General features: G+C 37.9%; 1 protein-coding gene across 3 annotated transcripts in view; it reads right to left on the bottom strand.

The window, feature by feature from the left end:
- Positions 1-1,713: 1,713 nt before the first annotated feature.
- Positions 1,714-19,700, bottom strand: part of ptpa (protein phosphatase 2 phosphatase activator) — an 88,162-nt gene continuing 70,175 nt past the window's right edge. The window contains exon 11 of one of the 3 annotated variants that reach the window (XM_088319692.1): positions 1,714-1,898. In XM_088319692.1, the coding sequence (XP_088175818.1) occupies positions 1,863-1,898 (36 nt within the window). In that variant the 3' untranslated portion in view covers positions 1,714-1,862. Of the gene's footprint in view, positions 1,899-8,759; positions 12,326-14,158; positions 14,625-19,700 lie in introns of those variants that run through there. The other 2 variants (XM_088319690.1, XM_088319689.1) reach the window with 2 other exon arrangements.

Raw genomic sequence — 19,700 nt, 5'->3', positions numbered from 1 at the left:
ATACTTGTGGGTCAAGAGATTTGAATTTATTTTACTTAATATGAGGCTCACCTAGAAGGAGCTGAAATGATTGTCCACCTTATTGTTGATAAAGGTGCCCCTCAAAAAACAAACATTTTGTGAATTTCTCAAAAAAATGAGGAGGAAAATGATGCAGTCTGGTCCCTTTAAGTCTCCGTAGTTTTAACATGTTAAGTTGTTATTTTAGAAGTCCAAATATACAAATTTGACTTCATGGGCTCCATGAACAAAAAAAAAGAAAATCCAAGTGTTGATAAGCATTTTTAAGCAATTGATTAAGAGAATATAATTATGATCTATTCATGAATTTAACTTTTTTTTTTAATTTTATCTTTATATTGATTTAGTTTACAGGAAATTCAACAATCTGAATTCCAACCTATAGGTTTTATAAAGCACATGAGCAAAAAAGATGCAGTTTGTTTTTAGCTCAGAATATTGCTACCTTTTTAGTTTTGTAGCTAACTATCTTTGTATCTTTTTTAAGCTATTTAGCAAGCTATCAAGCTAGCTTTTTACATTTTTTTTGCATTGTATATAGCTCACATTCTATTCAATTCGCTACTTATTAAGCTGATTTTAAGCTTCCTTTTTGGCTATTATCTAGCAGTTTTCTAGCTTTCTGTCTAGCTATTTAGTTGGCTTTTTACTCCTTTGGCTAGCTATCTAGCTTTCTTTTGTTTTATTTTTTTACCTGTTTACCTTTCTCGCTAACTATCTGGCTACATTTTCAAAGCTATTTAGCGAGTCTTCTAGCCAAGTTACTATTTTAGAAACACAAACTGAATGCCCCTAACAGTAATTTGTAACAAAAAGTTGCTCTCAGCTTGAAAAAAAATGGAGACCCCTGGTTTGAGGGGACACGGTGTAAAATTTGACTACCAGATGTCGCTGTAACGTCTCATGCAACCAAAAACAAGACTAATGAATATCACAAGAAATAACAAACTACGGATACTCAAAGTGACCAAAGCGAATACATTTTCTTCTCAGCCTTCTGTGTGTTTTTGGGGTTTTTGGGTCCCCGTAACGGCAACATTGCAGACAACTTTGTCAGCTCCCTCTAGTTGAGGACCATGCGTTGTGAAATAAAGTCAATCTATTTACATACAAGTATTTTAAAAAGGATCGTTCATATATTTTTGGTTATTTCTCAAATCAATATGACGTTTTTCTACCATCCACAATTCTATAAATACTCTTAGTTTAAAAATTTGTATTTATCCTACTCATAAAATATCTTATCTCATAAAATGAGACTCACCTTGAAGGAGCTGACATGATTGTCCGCCATGTTGCATCCATGGGTACCCTGGTGCCCGTTGAGCTTCACCCAATGTTCCCTCTAATTTTCCACAGGTCTGAGCGTTCACACAAAGTTGGTAAGCAACGCTTCAAACAACAGTGAGCAACAGCAATCTTAAGTGTGGCAACTAAGTCATTATCAAACATGTCCAAACCTTCAAGTCAAGTCAAGTCACATTTATTTATATAGCCCTTAATCACAAAAATGTCTCAAAGGACTGCACAGGTTTACAATTACACAATTACCTGATCTTAAGCCAACATGCGGGCAAGGAACAACTCAAAACCACAGCGTGAGGAAAAAGAGAAACCTTGAGAAAGGACCTCACAAGTGGTAACCCCCCTTCCAGGATGAACAGGGTGAATCACAATTAGCATTACTATACACAAGCATAGTAAACACTAGGTAACATGTTGAAAATTTGTCCGGAAAGTGACGCCCCCAGCCTGTAAACTAGTCCAGAAAGTCTATGACGGCCACGACACAGTTTCCCATCTCTGCCAGCTGGTCCATGCAGGCGTTCACATGCTTCAGGTCAAACGCTGGTCCGCTGACTCATCACCAAATCGTCCTTCTCGTTCGTATCACCACCAGGCAGGCAGCCGGAAAAAGACAGGACAATACAGAATATGAGGTGGGCATCAATCATAAGTTTTGGAATAGAAGTGTGTCTTAAGCCTCGATTTAAAAACTTCTATTGAGGTTGCAGATCTTATCTCGGGAGGCAGGGCATTCCATAAAACCGGGGCCCGGAAAACTTGACAAGTTACAGTTTTCGGCAATGCAAAAAAATCTTTCACTTTTAAATGAATTGACTAATGTATTATTGCAAAGGTTGTACGGCCTACAAACGTCATTTGTTTTTACAACAATTCTTTCACAAGATTTCCATTTCTTTTTTTTCCTGGTATCTTTTGTCGCATAATACTAACATTTTTGGGGGCTTATTTAGTCGGTTTCAAGATACAGAACTGTATTTAATCACATTTTTTAGTGGAAGTACAATGTTGGCAACAAGATTGACTTGGTATAATTGGAAATTATTTGAATGCAACACAAACCTTCTTCTTTTTCCCTGTTTTTTTTTTTACTATTTTTTTTAAAAAATCTCATTGTGTTTATTTTTCCTAACTGTTACTTTTTTTCTTTTTGTTCTCTATTTACTTTTTTCCTTTGTTTCTTTCTTTTCTTTTTTTCTGGCTTTTTTTTCCTGAATTTTTCCTACTTTTTTCTATTCCTATTGTTTCTTTTTTTCTCAGCTTTTCACTACTTTTTTATTTTGGTATTATTTTTTCTTTTTTGTTCTATTTCCCCCCCCCTTCCTTTAAGTCATTTGTGCACAATTTTACATAATATTTGGTCGTGTAGGGATTAAAGAAGCAAAGAAGAGCCGTTTGGTACCTGAAAGAGACGGTTCTTTTTAGTGAGCCGAGCCGAAGAAGCCTATTCTCGAAAAACTCTACTGACTTTACTCAACTTCGTTCTCCTCAACCCGTGTATTTTTACCTTCATGCACTGTAACTTTGATTTAATTTGCTTCTTAATTAGCAATTTCGAGGCCTGAATTTTTTTAAGCTTGGTCAGATTTTCTTGTGCAGGGAAAAGCTCGGGGTAGTGCGCAATTGCGCACACACGCAGCTTAGAGGGAACATTGCGCTGGATAGATTTTCTTGCGCGCTGAAAATGTGCGGGCAGTGCGCAATTGCGCACACGCGCAGTTTAGAGGAAACATTGGCTTCACCCCTGTTTTAACACATTAAGACATTATTCTTTAAATAAAATTAGACAAACAAACTGAATATGAGGAATTTTACTTGAAAAGGTTTTAATTTTTACACTTATTTAGGTATTTTTTTTTAACATGATTTATTTGCAGTGTCCCTAGGCCGTTGACGCCCCTCAACTCCTTTTAACATGCTTGGTTTGTTTCGGTGTGGTACTTAAGAAGGCTCCACCACTAAAGTCCCAACCTTGAGACCTAACATGTTCGCACAGGTAAAGGCAGTGAGCCCATTCCTAACATTCTTCCAAACAAGAGCAACAGAATTCCATTATACTCAACTTAGACGTCTAGACCTTGGGTGTAACCAGACAGTTTTGGGGGATCCTCAAGCACCCCTGAATTACTCCCAAGCACCCCCAAAAATAACAGCATTTTTAAAACTTTTAAAACCCTATGTAAATAGTTTCCGAAGTGCAGTGGTTAGCACAATCGCCTAACATGTAAAAGGTCCCCGGTTTGAGACCAGGTGGAAACATTTGTTGGCTTTGGGAGGGATGGGTGCCATCAGTCTGTACTTGCCCAAGACACAACACAGGAGATGAAGCCCCTATGACCTTGGTGGTTAAGGGATCCAAATATGTGAATATGCCTTAGGATTATCTATTTATTAGAATGTGCATATTAATTTCTTGTTTGATTCACTTGTCGCTATATTTTATCTAGTTGTTATACAGTATCTACATTGTGCTAAGTCAGGGGTGGGCCAACATTTGGAGTTACGGGCCACATTGGGTTAAAAATATTTCGCCACGGCCCAGGAGACCTATCTGTTTTTTCTCATTTGCATTTATGAATAGATATACATGCAGACATGTTAAATTACTTCTATTATTTGTTTTTAAATAGATTAGTTTCAGCAAATTAGCTTTGACGCACAATTAGAGCTAAAGACATAATGGGTCGCTGTTTTAAGCACTTAAATTTCTATTTAGTTTTGTAGTATTTCTGTAGTATGTTTGAAGTAATTCTGTACCATTATTGGAGTAGTACATCTGTAGTAGTATTTTTTGTACTATTAGTATTTCTGTTGCAGTTTTTTAAATTATAGTAATACTAAAGTAGTATTTTTGTAGCTTTTCTAAAGTATTTCTTTTATCTTTAGGAATTAAAGCAAAATTATATATTAGATGTTCTCCTCGTGCTTGCCTGTGTTTCCTCCCACATTCCAAAAACATGCATTTCAGTTTAATTGGCCGGTCCAAATTATCCCTGGGTGTGAATGAGCGAGTGAGTTGTTCCTGTGTGCCCTGCGACTGGCTGGCAACCAGTTCAGGGTGTCCCCTGCCTACTGCCCGAAGATAGCTGAGATGGGCTCCAGCACCCCCGCAACCCGACTGAGGGTAAGCTGTGCAGAAAAGGGATGGATGGATCATATATTAGATCCTTGTTTAAAGCACTTAATTTGTTATTTAGTTTTGTAGTATTTATGTAGTATTTTTGTATAATTTCTGTCGCATAACTGTAGTAGAATTTATGCAGTTCTATTTTGTGGTATTTCTCTGGCATTTTCTAGTGTTTTGATAGTAATATTTCTGTTGTAGTATAATTGTACTATAGTATTACTGCGGTGTTATTTTTGTTGTGTTAATGTATTTATTTTGTCTTTTCGGGATTAAAGCAGAATTAAAAAAAGGGTCCTTTTGAAAAGCACCAAATTTAAAGATTAGTTTTGGAGGTTTTTTTTGTAGTATTTTGTAGTGGACACATAGAGGGGCCTGCACCAAAAATACAACATTTTAAAATGAGTCATACTTTATTTATAATTATATACAGTGGCTTGCGAAACTATTTGCCCCCCTTGAACCTTTTGCCAATTTCAGACTTTATGGAAGAGTGGCAAGAAGGAATCAATTTCTTAAAGATATCCATAAACAGTGTCGTTTAAGTTTGCCACAAGCCACTTGTGAGACACACAGAACATGTGGAAGAAGGTGCTCTGGTAAGATGAGACCAAAATTGAACTTTTTGCCAACAATGCAAGACGTTATGTTTGGCGTAAAAGCAGCACAGCTTATGGGAAGATGGATGGAGCCAAATACAGGACCATTCTTGAAGAAAACCTGATGGAGTCCGCAAAAGACCTGAGACTGGGACGGAGATTTGTCTTCCAACAAGACAATGATCCAAAACATAAAGCAAAAGCTACAATGGAATGGTTCACCCAAAAACATATCAAGGTGTTAAAATGACCAATAACTAACATTTTGGTCTTTTCAGATAGCTAGCTAGCTAGATAGATAGCTAGATAGATAGCTAGATAGCTAGATAGCTAGATAGCTAGATAGATAGATAGATAGATAGATAGATAGATAGATACTTTATTCATCCACGCAGGGAAATGTTAAGTTAAGACGGAAGAAATTGAGTGACATCCAATCTTTTATCTCAGTGAGGGCAGGCCTCCAATTTTCCACACTTTAGTGTGGCAGAGTCCTCCAACGGAAGATATAGTTGAGTGTCATCTGCGTAGCAGTGGAAACTGATATTATACTTGTGAATAATATCACCTAATGGAAGCATGTAAATGCTGAAAAGAAGGGGGCCAAGCACTGAACCCTGTGGAACACCACAGGTAACACTAAAGAGCTCAGATGTAATTTCGCCATATTTAACACAGTGCGTCCTATCTGAGAGGTAGGATCTGAACCATGAGAGGACGGTTCCTGAGAGACCAATCCATTTCTCCAACCGTTCTAGTAAGATACTATGGTCCACTGTGTCAAAAGCAGCACAAAGGTCTAGCAGCAGCAAAAGTGATGAAGCGCCAGAGTCCATTGCCAGTAGGAGATCATTGGTTACCTTAATCAGAGCTGTCTCAGTAGAGTGGTTAGCCCTGAATCCTGATTGCATTGATTCAAAAAGTCTTCTCGGATATGAAATCATTCAGCTGCTGTGCCACTACTTTTTCAAGTACTTTAGAAAGAAACGGTAAGTTTGACACAGGTCTTTAATTTACATAAGCTTTTTGGATCAAGGTTGGGTCGTTTCAGTGTAGGTTTAATAACAGCGGACTTAAAAGCCGCTGGAACTACACCTGAGGAGAGTGATATGTTTATAATATTTAGAACTGAAGGTCTAAGGACCCCAAAAAGACCTTTAATAAGCGAACCTGGAAGCGGGTCGAACAGGCAAGTCGTCGATTTGGCCGTATTCACCACCTGTTTAAGATTATTGATTGACAGTTCACTAAATAGGGACAAATTCCCTGGAGTTTGCATGTTCTCCCCGTGCCTGCATCTATAGATTTCAGCCCTTTAGTATTTGTTGTATTGATACTGTCTTTTGCAATTTCTTCCTGTATGCATTGAATCTTCTAATTAAAGAAGACCATTAAGTCATGGGCTGAATGGGTGGAACTATCTGGGATAATCTGTTGCCTTGTAAGCGATGCTACAGTGTCGAAAAAGACTTTGGGATTGTTCTTTTGTGACGCAATCACCTTCGAAAGGTATGCTTATTTTGACGAGGGAAGGGTCGCTTTACACTTTGACAAGCTGTCACACCAGTTTTGATGGAAAACCTCAAGCTTGGTAGCGCGTCATTTTCTTTCAGATTTCCTGCATTCTTGTTTAAGGGAACTAGTTTCATCGGTAAACCAAGGCGTGCGTCTTCTAGGTCATGATTTAAGCCGTATGGGCGCTACTGAATCCAGGACACTAGCTTGGGTAGCATTAAACTCATTCATGAGTGAGTCGATAGAGCCTTTGTATGAAGGAAAGGACGCAACTGCTCCTGAAAGAAGATCGGAGAGCTCAGAGACCGTGCCAGTGCTTATATTGCGTCCGCTAAATCCTTCAGCTTTTTTAGTACTACATTTAGCTAGCATCTCGAATGTAACTAAATAATGATCCGAGATAATGGTAGTACAAGGTAACACCGTCATGTTTGAGGTTAAAACTCCTCGAGTCAGAACCAAATCTAGCATGTTTCCATCTTTATGAGTTGGCAAATCAACCAGTTGTTTAAAACCAAATGCATCAACTAGAGACCGAAACGCAACAGTAAGTGAATTGAGTGGAGAGTTCATATGAATGTTAAAGTCCCCCATAATTATAATTTTGTCTGCATAGGTTACTAGTTCAGATGAAAGTTCAGCGAATTCGTCCAAGAAAGCTGTGTATGGCCCTGGTGCGCGATAAATAGTTACTACATAAATTGACAATAGAGAGGACCGCATAACAAGAGCCTCAAACGCCTTGTAATTATTAGGAGTACGAGGAGTAAATTTGAGCGTTTTTTTTCGGAAATTAGCGCGACACCGCCACCTTTCTTCAAAGGGCGTGCTATATGGCTGCTCACGTAGTCTTGAGGAGAAGCCTCATTTAACGGTAAAAACTCATCCGGTCTCACATAGACCAATCAAGTTAAGTTTGTAATCACGAATAATATTATCAACAAGTAAAGCTTTGGGAGCAAGCAATCTAATATTTAAAAGACCAAATTTTAGCTTTGATGAATCGTTTAACTTAGCTGAAGTCTTTGTAGAGATCATGGTCCTCAGGTTGTAGCTTGCCCACCCCTGTTTTTAAGTCGTGTTAACTGTTGGGAGGGAGGCCTTGAATATCAAACCACCTGCAGATTTTAGTCCAAAGAACAGGTGTGTAGATGCCACAATGGGATTTTTCCACTAAGTTCTGTTTTCCGCTCCTTTTGTATGCAAACGATTGTCAGCCATTTTTAAAGCTAACTTGTAAAATCATTACAGCTTTGTTATGGACTTACAAGCACAGAATACTCTGTGTTAATGTATTGCATTGTAATAAAAACCTCAAACTGCTCACTCCAGGACTTGTTTTTTACCCATCTTGTCTAGGGACCCAGATATTGATTTGAACATGCAGAGGAAGAAAAAGTCTTCCTTCACTACTTCGGTATCAGTTGTGATGCTTCAAAAATAACCCACAATAATGTAAAGCAATTACTGTATACGCAGAAACGTTGTAGTAGAGGTTTGCGTACTATCAACTGTTTTTTTTTGAGTGGTCTCATTGTAAATTTTGAAGAAATTTTAATTTCTAATGTTTTTAAGCGCTCAATACAGACCTTCTTCCAGCACCTGTCCATGCATTTCTAACGCTATGCCCACTCCATGACGTGAACACTTACATCACCTTACTCTTCCCAACATTCACACATAACTTACGCCTATCACACACTCTCCAAACTCCATTACCAACCCTCTCAATGTTTCAAAGCGCTGTGTCATCTGCAAACAACAACTGACTTACCTGACACACTGTTCCACTGTTATCCATCACATATTCACTCTTTAAATTTGTAAATAGAAGAATAGAAGTTAGTGTTTCCCATACTATTGAAAGTCTCTGGCGAGCCACCAGGGTTTAATTGGTTCCCACCAATTATTTATTTTTTAAGTCTTCTCACTTTTGGTTAAATGGTTAATATGAGTGTTTTTGTTCGCTGAGCAGAGGTGGCAGGGGTTGGGCTGGTGACTGCCGCAGCAGCACATTGGGCAAAGGAACAGCTCAAGAGAGATTGTAACATGGAAGTTAAAGGAAAGGAATTTTTTTTTAAAAAAGAGTCTTAGCAGCACGAGGGACACCTCCAGACACGCCCCCCGACCAAAGGTTGGGAATCACACCATATATTTTGGGACAAAATTCAACAAAACCACAAAAAGACAATAGCTAATTCGTCAGCACATTTTATTTCACAATTTGATGTTTGATAAAATCTATGAAATAATGATTACAGAGCCTGTGTCCCATATAAATATACCACTTTAAATCCATCTCCCTCGCGCAGTGTTGATGCTCATTTTGACCGTCATTTTTGGCATAAATAATGGTTTCAAAACAAGATGTGAGCAAAGTTCGTTGTCAAAATGTCACAAGATACTGCAAACGAGGATATCAACGTATTTATCTCCAGTGCAGACACCGCTGGGCGCGGACAAGTGTGGGCATTTTGTCCTGCGTATAGCTCCCCATTCCCACCGCTTTCTCGATAAAATTGCTCTAGGTGCTTTGCTAGTACTTGTTGTGCTGATTTTCACTATACAGTGTATCAAAGTTGAACAAAGACTGCTTAGTGAGATTCCTAGTACAGGATTATTTAGCGATTTACAGTCATAACAGGGTCTGCTGCTGTAAGACCTCGACTGTAAAATTTAGTTACAATTAAAGTCCTACAGATACCAGACCGAACCACTTAACAATTATTATTGTCTGCTTCGCATGTGCAACAATTGACTCCAAAAGTAACAGTATAGTGAATAATTGGGCAAGCTCTATTTTATCTCAGAGCCATATATACTTATGAAAAGAGCCATAGGTTTCCAGCACCTGCCTTAGACTGTCCACCCACTGGGCTCTCATAAAATTCTTTGGGAAACACTGGGAGTCATTGAGAATTTTTGGAATACAGGCCCTAAAATCACCCTCTGTTGGCTGCGGCTGCATCGGCTCGCTACAACGGGTCAGGTGTATCGACATTTCGTTCTTACAAATAGAATGACAATACAAAGGAAATTATTATTATTATTAAAATAAAACAGGCAGGTTTGAAAAACACACACTAAAGAAACACAATTGGTCGTTACAAAGACAACTTTAAAACTCGCTTGCTATATTGGATCAATTTGTTTTGGGTTGATTTTTTAAGAATACAGCACAAAGTGGGGTAAAGTCCTAGTTAATGGTTGTTGCAATTTTTGATCAAAATGTTTTATGGTCATCCCCATGTTACAGTCATTTGTATTCCAAACTTAAATACAGTGACAATCAAAAGTGAACATGTCTCCTTATTCATGATGGTTGTGCCTTGAATGTTAAGTTTTAAGGGACAACTTAAATGAAACTAAATGAAACACTGGTAGAGATTTTTGGCTTTAAAAAACACAGAAAGAAAATATGTATTCAACCAAACGTACAGGATCCTTCTCTTTCATGATCTACCTTTGACTCATTCATTTACCTTGACCTTTAAAGTCATCAGTTAAAAGATGCAAACAAGTCATCAGTTAAAAGATGCAAACAGGAACACGTTCAAAAAAACAAAACATGTCTATTAAGTGTATACCATGAGGACATATAGTATTCAGACCCCTTAAAATCTTTCACTGTGTGATTGCACAACCATTTACCAAAATTAAAGAAGTTCATTTTTATTTCTCATTAATATAGACTCAGCATCTTATTATGACAGAAAAAAACGAATTTACCATTATTCATGTATAACCACACTCCTTATTTTTTATTAAAATCGGTATAAAATTATGTTTCACTTTTCTCAGCTCAAACTAAGCATTGTAAGTGATATATATATATATATATATATTATGAACCAGTATGTAAATTTAAATCAATTATTGAGAATAACTAGCAAAATAGCAATAATAAGCCTATATCCACTGTGTAATCACTAGACCAGTAGGCATGTAGATAACATAGGAAAAGGCATTGGGTTTTATCTTATTATCACACCATTCTTAGTCAGGTTACCATCCTAAAAGTAAACAGTAAAAAGTACAATAAGGGAAACAACTCTTTGGTGTAACTGATGATGAATTGGACTTTGGAGATTAAATAAATATTTAGTAAATTTTATTTTGGTATTGTGTTCATAGTTTACGTTGTCAATAAACTATTTTAATCATGGCCCTACATATTCAACAACATGGTACTGTGAGTAAAGACAGTGTAATGAAATAAAATCCAAACCTTTTTCTATGTCATCTACATCCCTAGTGGAGTGGTGGTCAAAATTCGGCACTCTCACCACCGCCATCTGGGTTCGATTCCTTTTGCATTCAACGTTGTGAAAATGTAATCAGCAATATTTATTGATTGATCAGTCATTGCTCAAATATGGGAATACACTACCGCAAAACTTTTTGTCTATAAAACAAACTACGCATTATACATGAAGAAATGGGGTATAAGCGAAAAACGATATTTTCCTTCAATGCGGACCAGTACAAAACGACCCACAGCTGGGTGGTTGCGGACCACTAGTTTAAATGACTGATATAAGAAGCAAAGTTATTTTGGGGACGGGTCTCATTGTGAAGAGTGTTTATCCAGTCAAGGGGACGGAGCCAAGATAAGCTCCCGCCAGCCCTTTTTTCCTTTCTGTATTCTGATGTATTCATTTTTTAAAGTTGTTGATTTTGATATATTTCAACCTTAAAAAAAAACGTTAGTAAAAAGTTTCAAGAGCGTGTAAAAAACTGATCATTGCTGCACTGGCATTCAGAAATAAGTATGTCATTCGACCATACCTGCCAGAAGAGCTCATTTCTCCTCACAACAAACGGGCACTGTACTATACTGTACTGATGTTTCTGTACCTCCTCATATAAACACGGTTTGTGGGGATGCTTGAAATATTTAAAAATGTTTGAATTTTAAGGTTTAAAAAGTGATTGACTTTTGGGTGAATGGCTTATTAATTAATTAATTATTGTTATTACAACATCCATTGAAGCCTGGTCATCCTGGAAGGGGGATTACCTCACGGGCAGTCCTTACTCAAGGTTTCTTCATTTTCCTCATTTTAAGGTTTTTGAGTTTTTCATTGCCGTCATGTAGGTTTTAGATCAGGGGATGGTGTCATAATAGTCTGTGGTTTACAATAATCTGTGGTCTCTGCACCTTTGAGACTCCTTGTGATTAAGGGCTACAAATAAACATGAGTTGACTTGGCAAGAGTTCTGAAAACGTTACGTAAATACAATAATAAGTAATAAAAAGATGATTAGAAAATTACAAATCAATATCAGTTAGATGCGTTGAATTTATTAGAAGAACTTGAGTGCTCGGGCACCATACTTGCAACTCCTGAATGTATGCATATTCAACCGCCTTTTATTCACACATCTGGTTGTGGTTGGGAATGGGGGGAGCGCAAGGCAAAGGACTTCATGCTCTTTTACCTAGTTTGGTTTGATTAGAAAACAAATGGAGTTAAATTTGACCAATATTGATATACTTGTTTTAATTATATAATGAAGTGGCGTACTAAAAAAAACAGCTAGTCTTTGTGTGCTTTGAACACTCAAGTTACATCACATAGCGAGGTCCGATGAGCATTCACAAGAAGGAGGGTTTGTAAAAATCTACACGGGTCTGATGGGGAGGGCTGGAGAATTGCTGTCTTTCCTTGGGTATCCATGAGCATCAGGGTTTTGATGGCTGGATGGACAGCAGGCTGCCAAATTTGAAATGCTGGATGACGGGAAACTTCTCCAAACACTAAAAATGGTTGCAGATAGAATAAAGTTAGAAATTGATAGAATTTTTTCAAGCTTTTGGCAATTTCAAAATAGAATTAGTCACGAAAAACACAGTTTGTTTTCTTAGATGAATAAAGGCAATCCCAAACAGATTTTTTTATCAGTTAGGCACAAAACATGTAGTGTTCCACTACACAATTATCCAAATATGCAAAATACTTCATATGCTGGGAGACTCGAAGAATTTAGTCTCCAAGTTGACCTATATGGCTTCTTTGCTGTAGAGCTGTAACGCCATTGAAGGAACGCAACCCTTTAAAGACGACAAATTCCATTAACAAAACATGTGAGGCAAACTCAGGAATACACAGCGATTTTAGTGAACAGCGAATGCATACCGCTCATTTCTGCTTGGAGGTAGGCTATTTTTCGTTGTGTGTGTCACAGTTGGTATAATTTTGTTTTAGCACTAGCGCTGCCCTAGGGCTTTACAGTTTTGTTTTCTCCCAGTTGGTGCTCCTTGGCTGTCCACCGTGTGTTGTTTAGCCCGCAAAACTGGCTTTAGAGCCAGTTTTGCCATGTCCCTAGATTTGATTCCAGATTGGCATAGTGTTTGTCGCCATAGCTATTCCTGCTTTTCGTTGTTGGTTTCGGGTAAGCCTGGATGCTCACCAAGAGCTTTTTGATCGGCTAGCCTAGAGTTAGTGCCAGTTTTGCTGTGTTCCCTGGTTTGTCTAGTCCCGTTTTGCTTTGCGTTTATCGCCATAGCAATATCTGTTTTTCCGTGGTTGGTTCCCGGTTAGTTGGATGCGCACTGTGTGATTTTTGGTCAGTCAGTCTCGCGTTTTTCTGCGGAGGCTGCAGCCGACTTTCGTTGGATCAACCCCTGTTAGCTCCCTGTGGGCGGCTCTCCGTGTTTTTTTTTTGTTTGTTTTTTTGCCAGTTAGGCCTTTTTGGCTGCTCGCCCTTTGTTGAACCATTACTGTATCAACCTCTGACACAACACACCTAAGTCATCTGTACAGCCCATTGAAGCTTCTTGTGATTAATGGCTAAACAAACAAACATGACTTGACTTTATCCACAAAAACTACCAAATCTTGGCTTGAAGAACTCGTAACCTCTTTTACTAATTAACAAGTAAAACAATATGGTTACTGGCTTGCTAGGGTGCTGGTGTTTTTCCGAAGACGTCTTAGCTCAGGGTGACAAAGAAAGGACATGCTGTCTTCAATATGCATAATCTAAAAAAATAATTGGAATATACTAATACATAGATTTGATGCAAAAACAATGTACTATTGACACACATTTTACATGTTTGAAAATTTAGCATTACTGTACATTTACCTAGTGGCATTTATCAAGTGGAGCTCATTGGAAAAACTTGGAAAAAAAGTAGTACGGCTAACACTTTAAACCAAAGAAAGACAAAAAAAGTTAAAGATGCCAAAAATGTCTGAAACCCAAATAAAAGCTGAAGAATTATACACCTTTTTCAACACTGTCAAGTTTAGAATCGACATTTTCTCACAAAAAACACCGAGTTTGTTTTCTCAGTCATGCTAATAATAGTTAACAAATAGCATTTATCAAGCGGAGCTCATTTGAACATTTTTAGCGTACTTAGACAGACGGCAAACATCGGAAAACAAATAAAGATAACCATTCAGATGCTAAAACTTCTGAAGCCGAAAAAAAAAACCTAGCGACTCCAGTGGCATCCATCACTCAAGAGTTTATTTAAGTATTAGATATTATACGAGTAGCTAGTGGTTTCTAGCGGTATGATTGTAGGCCTAAAATTTCTTTTTTTTTGCTAGGGTTTGTTTTCTTGTTTTGATTTTGAATGTCTTTCCTGCAAGAAGAAAACAGAATATGGGTAGGCACTTAAAGCTTTTTGCTTCAGCCTACACCCTTCAATCAGATGATGAATGTATTATTGTATTATTGTAATGTATTTTGGGGTTGTGGGTGCCATCGCTCATCTCCCGTGGTTGACTGCCCTTTTTGGGCATGACGGCTGGGTGGTTAGTGCACAGCCCCATTGTGCGAAAGTCCAGGATTTGATTCCAGCTACCGCAGCCTCCCAAAGTGGAGTTTGCATGTTCGCCCCGTGCCTGCATTGGTTTTCTCCGTGCACTCTGGTTTCCTCCCACATTCCAAAAGCATGCATGGCAGGTTAATTGGTCGGTCAAAATTTTTCCAGAGCGAGTTGGTTGTCTATGTGTGCCCTGCGACTGGCCGGCAATTAGTTCAGAGTGTCCACTGCCCACTGCCGAAGATAGCTGGGAGGGGCTCCAGAAGCCCCTGCGACTCTAGTGAAGATAAGCGGTGAAAAAAAAATTAGTGAATGTAATGTATTTATTTTTATGTGCAACTACTTTGCTTCCTTTTGTTAATTATTGGTACATGTTTCTTTTTGTGCTGTACCTTTTCTTTGAATATCTGAAAGTTATGACATTGTGTCTCATCTTTGACTGCACCGAAAGCACACAATGCCAGAGCGTGCTTTGCTTTAGCGGCGTGGTGTTCTAATTCCTGGTGAGAATTGTCTCCACTAAATATAACTGGTTTTGTAAGAAACACATCAGTAAGATATTATATAAATGCCAACAGTTTATTTTGATGGAGCTTAAAATGAGGGGTTATGTGTTACATAAACAGAAAAATAGGGGTGTCCATGTTTTCTACAACTTCACATGATGACTGTATGTTTTTGGAACTATGCTATTATGCGAGGTTTTGGGGTAACGGAATTCATGTAACAGTGTTACAAAATCAGGATACAACATTTTTCAAATTGAATTGCATTACACTTACAGAAAAACAACCGCAAATTACAGGAACAAATATTGGGCTTCTAAAATCCTTTCAAGGTAAACTAAAAAAGAGCATATCATCTTGTTTGTTATCTGAATATATATATATATATATATATATATATATATATATCCATCCATCCATCCATTATCTGCACCGCTTATCCTCAGTAGGGTCGCGGGGGTGCTGGAGCCCATCCCAGCCATCTCCGGACAGTGGGCAGGGGGACACCCTGAACTGGTTGCCAGCCAGTCGCAGGGCACACAGGAACAGACAACTCGCTCGCTCATTCACACTTAGGGACAATTTGGACCGGCCAATTAACCTGACATGCATGTTTTTTTTTTAACGTGGGAGGAAACCGGAGTGCCCGGAGGAAACCCACACAAGCACGGGAAAAACATGCAAATTCCACACAGGAGGTTCGATCTCATGACCTCAGAACTGTGCCGCACACGCGCTAACCACTAACCATATATATATATATATATATATATATATATATATATATATATATATATGTGTTTGTGTGTATTATATCATTCTTTTTGCTTAATAAACTTTTGTACGTCATGAAAATTTGAACATTTTTCTGTGAAGGACTGCAAGCAACAACCTTAGCTTGGTTTCCCCTAATTATTTTCAAGGTTATATTGTTCATGTATGTTAACCACAAATTAGTAAATGTATTGAAATGTTTTTGTCTTATATGAGCATATTTGGTATTGAAGTAATCAAAAAGAAATCTATTACGTTACTGATTACATTTTTCAGCGAGTAACTAGTAACTGTATCGGAGTACATTTTTAAAGTAACCCCCCTGACCCTGGCTATTGATTCAACTTTTATATAAAAAACAGCCTGTATAAAATGGTGTCAAAACAGTGATAAACATATCATGTGAGTGAGTCATTCTGGTGACTAGACAACCCAAAGTAACTTTTCACATTGTTCTTATGCAGTGGTTCCAGGCGACCTAAATTGGTGACCTAAACTAAACCTGAAGGCGAGAACTTTCAGTTTGGTTTAAGATCAGGTAATTGTGTAATTTTGTAATTGTAATCCTGTGCAGTCCTTTGAGACATTTTTGTGATTAAGGGCTATATAAATAAATGTGACTTGACTTGACCTGACTTGAGTTTGGTCTCATCGACAGATACGGATTTCACTGGGAAAAATAAAAATCAAGGTTTGGGGCCCAGGTATCCTTTCCATAAGTGATGTGTATAGATAGTTTTAATTTTTTTCCCCCATGTTAATTTGTTTTAGTAATATATTATTTTTAGGATTAGTTTTTTGTTTTAATTTATATTGCCTAAAAATATTTACTTTATGGAGTGCATGTAAAGTACACACTCTGCCTTCGACACCCCACAAAAAAATTCTTTGTTTGAATATATTGTATTAGTACTGCCCAAACACTTGTTTTCCCTAGATTAGAAAACGATGTTTGTGCCTAATAAGTTTATTCTACTTGTTTCTGCATACACATACAAAGGCGATTGCAATGACTGGAAAGGATTCCACTTCATTAGTTTGACTGTATAACCTCGTTGTGGTTTGTTATTTTGACTATTATGCACAGTATATATGATTGTCACTATTGGCCAATGATGTTGCTGTTCCCTGATTTTCACACCCGTTAGACCGGATCTGGCTTTTTTTTGTAAGGAGATTCAATAAAAAGCAAAAAAGGGGACAGAAAACATTGGAATTTCTCATCTGAGGGGTGGGCTTTCTCCTGTTCTCCTTGCAGGTTAAAAATCACTTGATGTCTTTTCTCTTTAGTGACAAACATAAAATTTCACAGGCCCAAATGGGCTTCACCTTGTGTATTGAGAGACTATTGCTATTTTGGAACAGCAATGGAATTTGGAATTTCTCCTGTTCTCCTAGCAGGTTAAAAATCACTTGATGTCTTTTCTCTTTAGTGACAAACATAAAATTTCACAGGCCCAAATGGGCTTCACCTTGTGTATTGAGAGACTATTGCTATTTTGGAACAGCAATGGAATTTGGAATTTCTCCTGTTCTCCTAGCAAAATCAAAATCCTTTGATGTCTTCTCTCCTTACTTTGAGTATCGACTAAACCATAAACTATTCGGTGGTATAATTAAAACTAAAAATCCTTGTGTTGAAAATAAATACAAATAAAGCAGGAGGATATTGACCAGACTCTGAACAAAAGAGACAGACTCCTGACTACTTCAAAAATCCTCTAAAAAAGCATTTTATAATCACAAAATCTTAATAGGAGAGGGAACATGGGGAAGTGCGAGTTCAATATTGGGCTTGTGGATTGTCTTGTGGAGTGGTAACACTTGGGGTTACAGGGCTCACTCAACTGGTGGGAATGCTCTTTGGGAAAACATACTCTATCCGACCAAACCACTATTGAGTCACTGACTGTGCAAACTCATTGTGAGATCACTTACAGTACATGGTGAATAACATTGAACACTTGGCTGGCATTATGACTCGTTTGCCTTCTAAATGTAACCTACCGTCACGATGCATAAAAGACCTGCACCATCTACTAAATTGCAGGGGTCTGCAACCGAAGGCTCAGGCGCCACATAGAGGTTCTCGAGCGCTGTGGAGTGCAATGTTCCCTCTAAGCTGCGGGGATGTGCAATTGCGCACTGCACCGTCCTTTTTTTAGCGCACAAGAAAATATATTTAGCACATAAAATCAAGGCTCTAAATTGCAAAATAATTTCCTAGGGTATTTGGCCAAAATAACAGTGCATGCAGATAAAAACATTGCAGGTTCCCCATGTGTGTTTTAAACACAGTATTTTGAAGTCAATATCAACGTGAGATTGAGTAAATAAAGGTAAATGCACACGGGATCTGAAGCAGGAAAAAAGATGGTGGATGCATCTTGTACGTGACTGTCAGTAAGTTTCTGCCTTTGTGCAGTGTGTTATACATGTTTCTTTCTGCTTGACCATTGTTATAAAACAACTTGACATCTTTTGCTTCTGTTGTGTTGTCAAAAGTCACAGCAGTCTGACTGTTCATATACATGAAAAAATCTTCTTTCTTTTTCTCTTTCTTTTCTTTTGGTTTATACCATAGGTTGCTGAAAATCTGGTGTTACATCCAAATAATTTGCAAACATATCAAGACCATCTTTTAGTCAACACTACTTCCACTAAAAAGTGTGATTAAATACAGTTTTGTATTGTTAAAACCAACTAAGTAAATCCAAAACATTTTAATATTATCGGAACAAAATTTACTTTTTTAAACGGACATTCTGCGTAAAAGTTGTTGGAAAAAACAACACATTGGTGGGCCGTGCAAACTTTCTAATAATATATTAGCAAGTTCACTAATATGTGTAAAAATAATTTACCAGCCTTAACTCAGCAAAATGCAACTTGATTTGATCTCAGGTTTTGGTTATGTTTGCTAATGATTTGGTTGCCACACTTGGGATTGGTGTTGCCCACGGTTGTTTCAAGCGATGCTCACAGACTTTTTGTGATTGCTTGCTCAGACCATTAGTGGAGTGGCTCCCTGGTACTTTTCAAAAAATGTTTATAAATTGAAAAAGATGGCAGAGGGAAGTATATTTTTGTTTTAATAGGGTTTCTGTATACTGAGAGAGATAACACAAACACTTTTAATGTTTTCTAATGCTTCAAAAGTGTCTAAAATTAATATAGAGAACCCCTGCAACTTCTTGCCTTAGTTAACGCTAGTTTACTCCTTTGCGGATTTTGAATTCAATAGATTTTGTCTTTATAGTCATTGATATTTGATTGTGCATTGTGCTCTGTTAGATAGCAGGCAGAGCGGGGACAGATTTGGGAGGGCACTCTGTGTTGGGTGTGGGTGTGACTGTCTGTGTTCTCGACTGTGATAGGCTGGTGTACACTGTCAGTCAAACAGCCGGCGGGCGCTGCCTCCAAAAACAAACTGGGAAGCATAGCTTTAAGCGGCTCGTTATATTGGAGGAGAAAAAAAAATTAAATCTGAGGAGAGAAGTACGCAACAAAATGGTGATCATCAGCAGGTTCTGCGTGGAATATTATCAGGTGTGGCGTCTGTGAAAACGCAAGAACAAGGTGGTCCAGCCTATTGCTAACAGCTGGGCTAAAACCTCTCCGAACCCACTGCTGCGGACACTGAATCTTGAAAACGCCAGGTCCATTAGCTATGAAACAGATCATCTGGAGCTAAAATTTGTGGGAAACCACTGCATTCGGGACGGTTTTATTTTAATCATCATGGAGATCTGGCTAAATTACAGGACACCCGATAAGCTACCCAGCCACTCTCTAAATTACTTTCTTATACTAAAAGAAGAAGAACTCTTATCTTGCTGTACTTTTGTATAATGACAATAAAACCATTTATCTAACTGCAATTAGGTTTTGTGTGTCATTACTTTTAGATCTGTAATTGTTATTTTGTTACAGTTGTAAACTCTCAGTTGGTAATGACGTCATCTCGAGTCATGTTTAAACCTTTTAGGGCTTTTATAAAGGTGCGACGCTACTTTTCACCAAGCGCGGGTGGTTCTGGTCCCCATTATCTGCGAAAACTGAGGGATCTCTGT

Source organism: Urocampus carinirostris, chromosome 16 (assembly GCF_059441175.1).
Source record: "Urocampus carinirostris isolate Australia breed hairy pipefish chromosome 16, RoL_Ucar_1.0, whole genome shotgun sequence".
In the NCBI taxonomy this organism is placed as follows: domain Eukaryota; kingdom Metazoa; phylum Chordata; class Actinopteri; order Syngnathiformes; family Syngnathidae; genus Urocampus; species Urocampus carinirostris.
The sequence above is the reverse complement of the archived record's forward strand: the minus strand, read 5'-3'. Positions and strand labels throughout refer to the sequence as shown.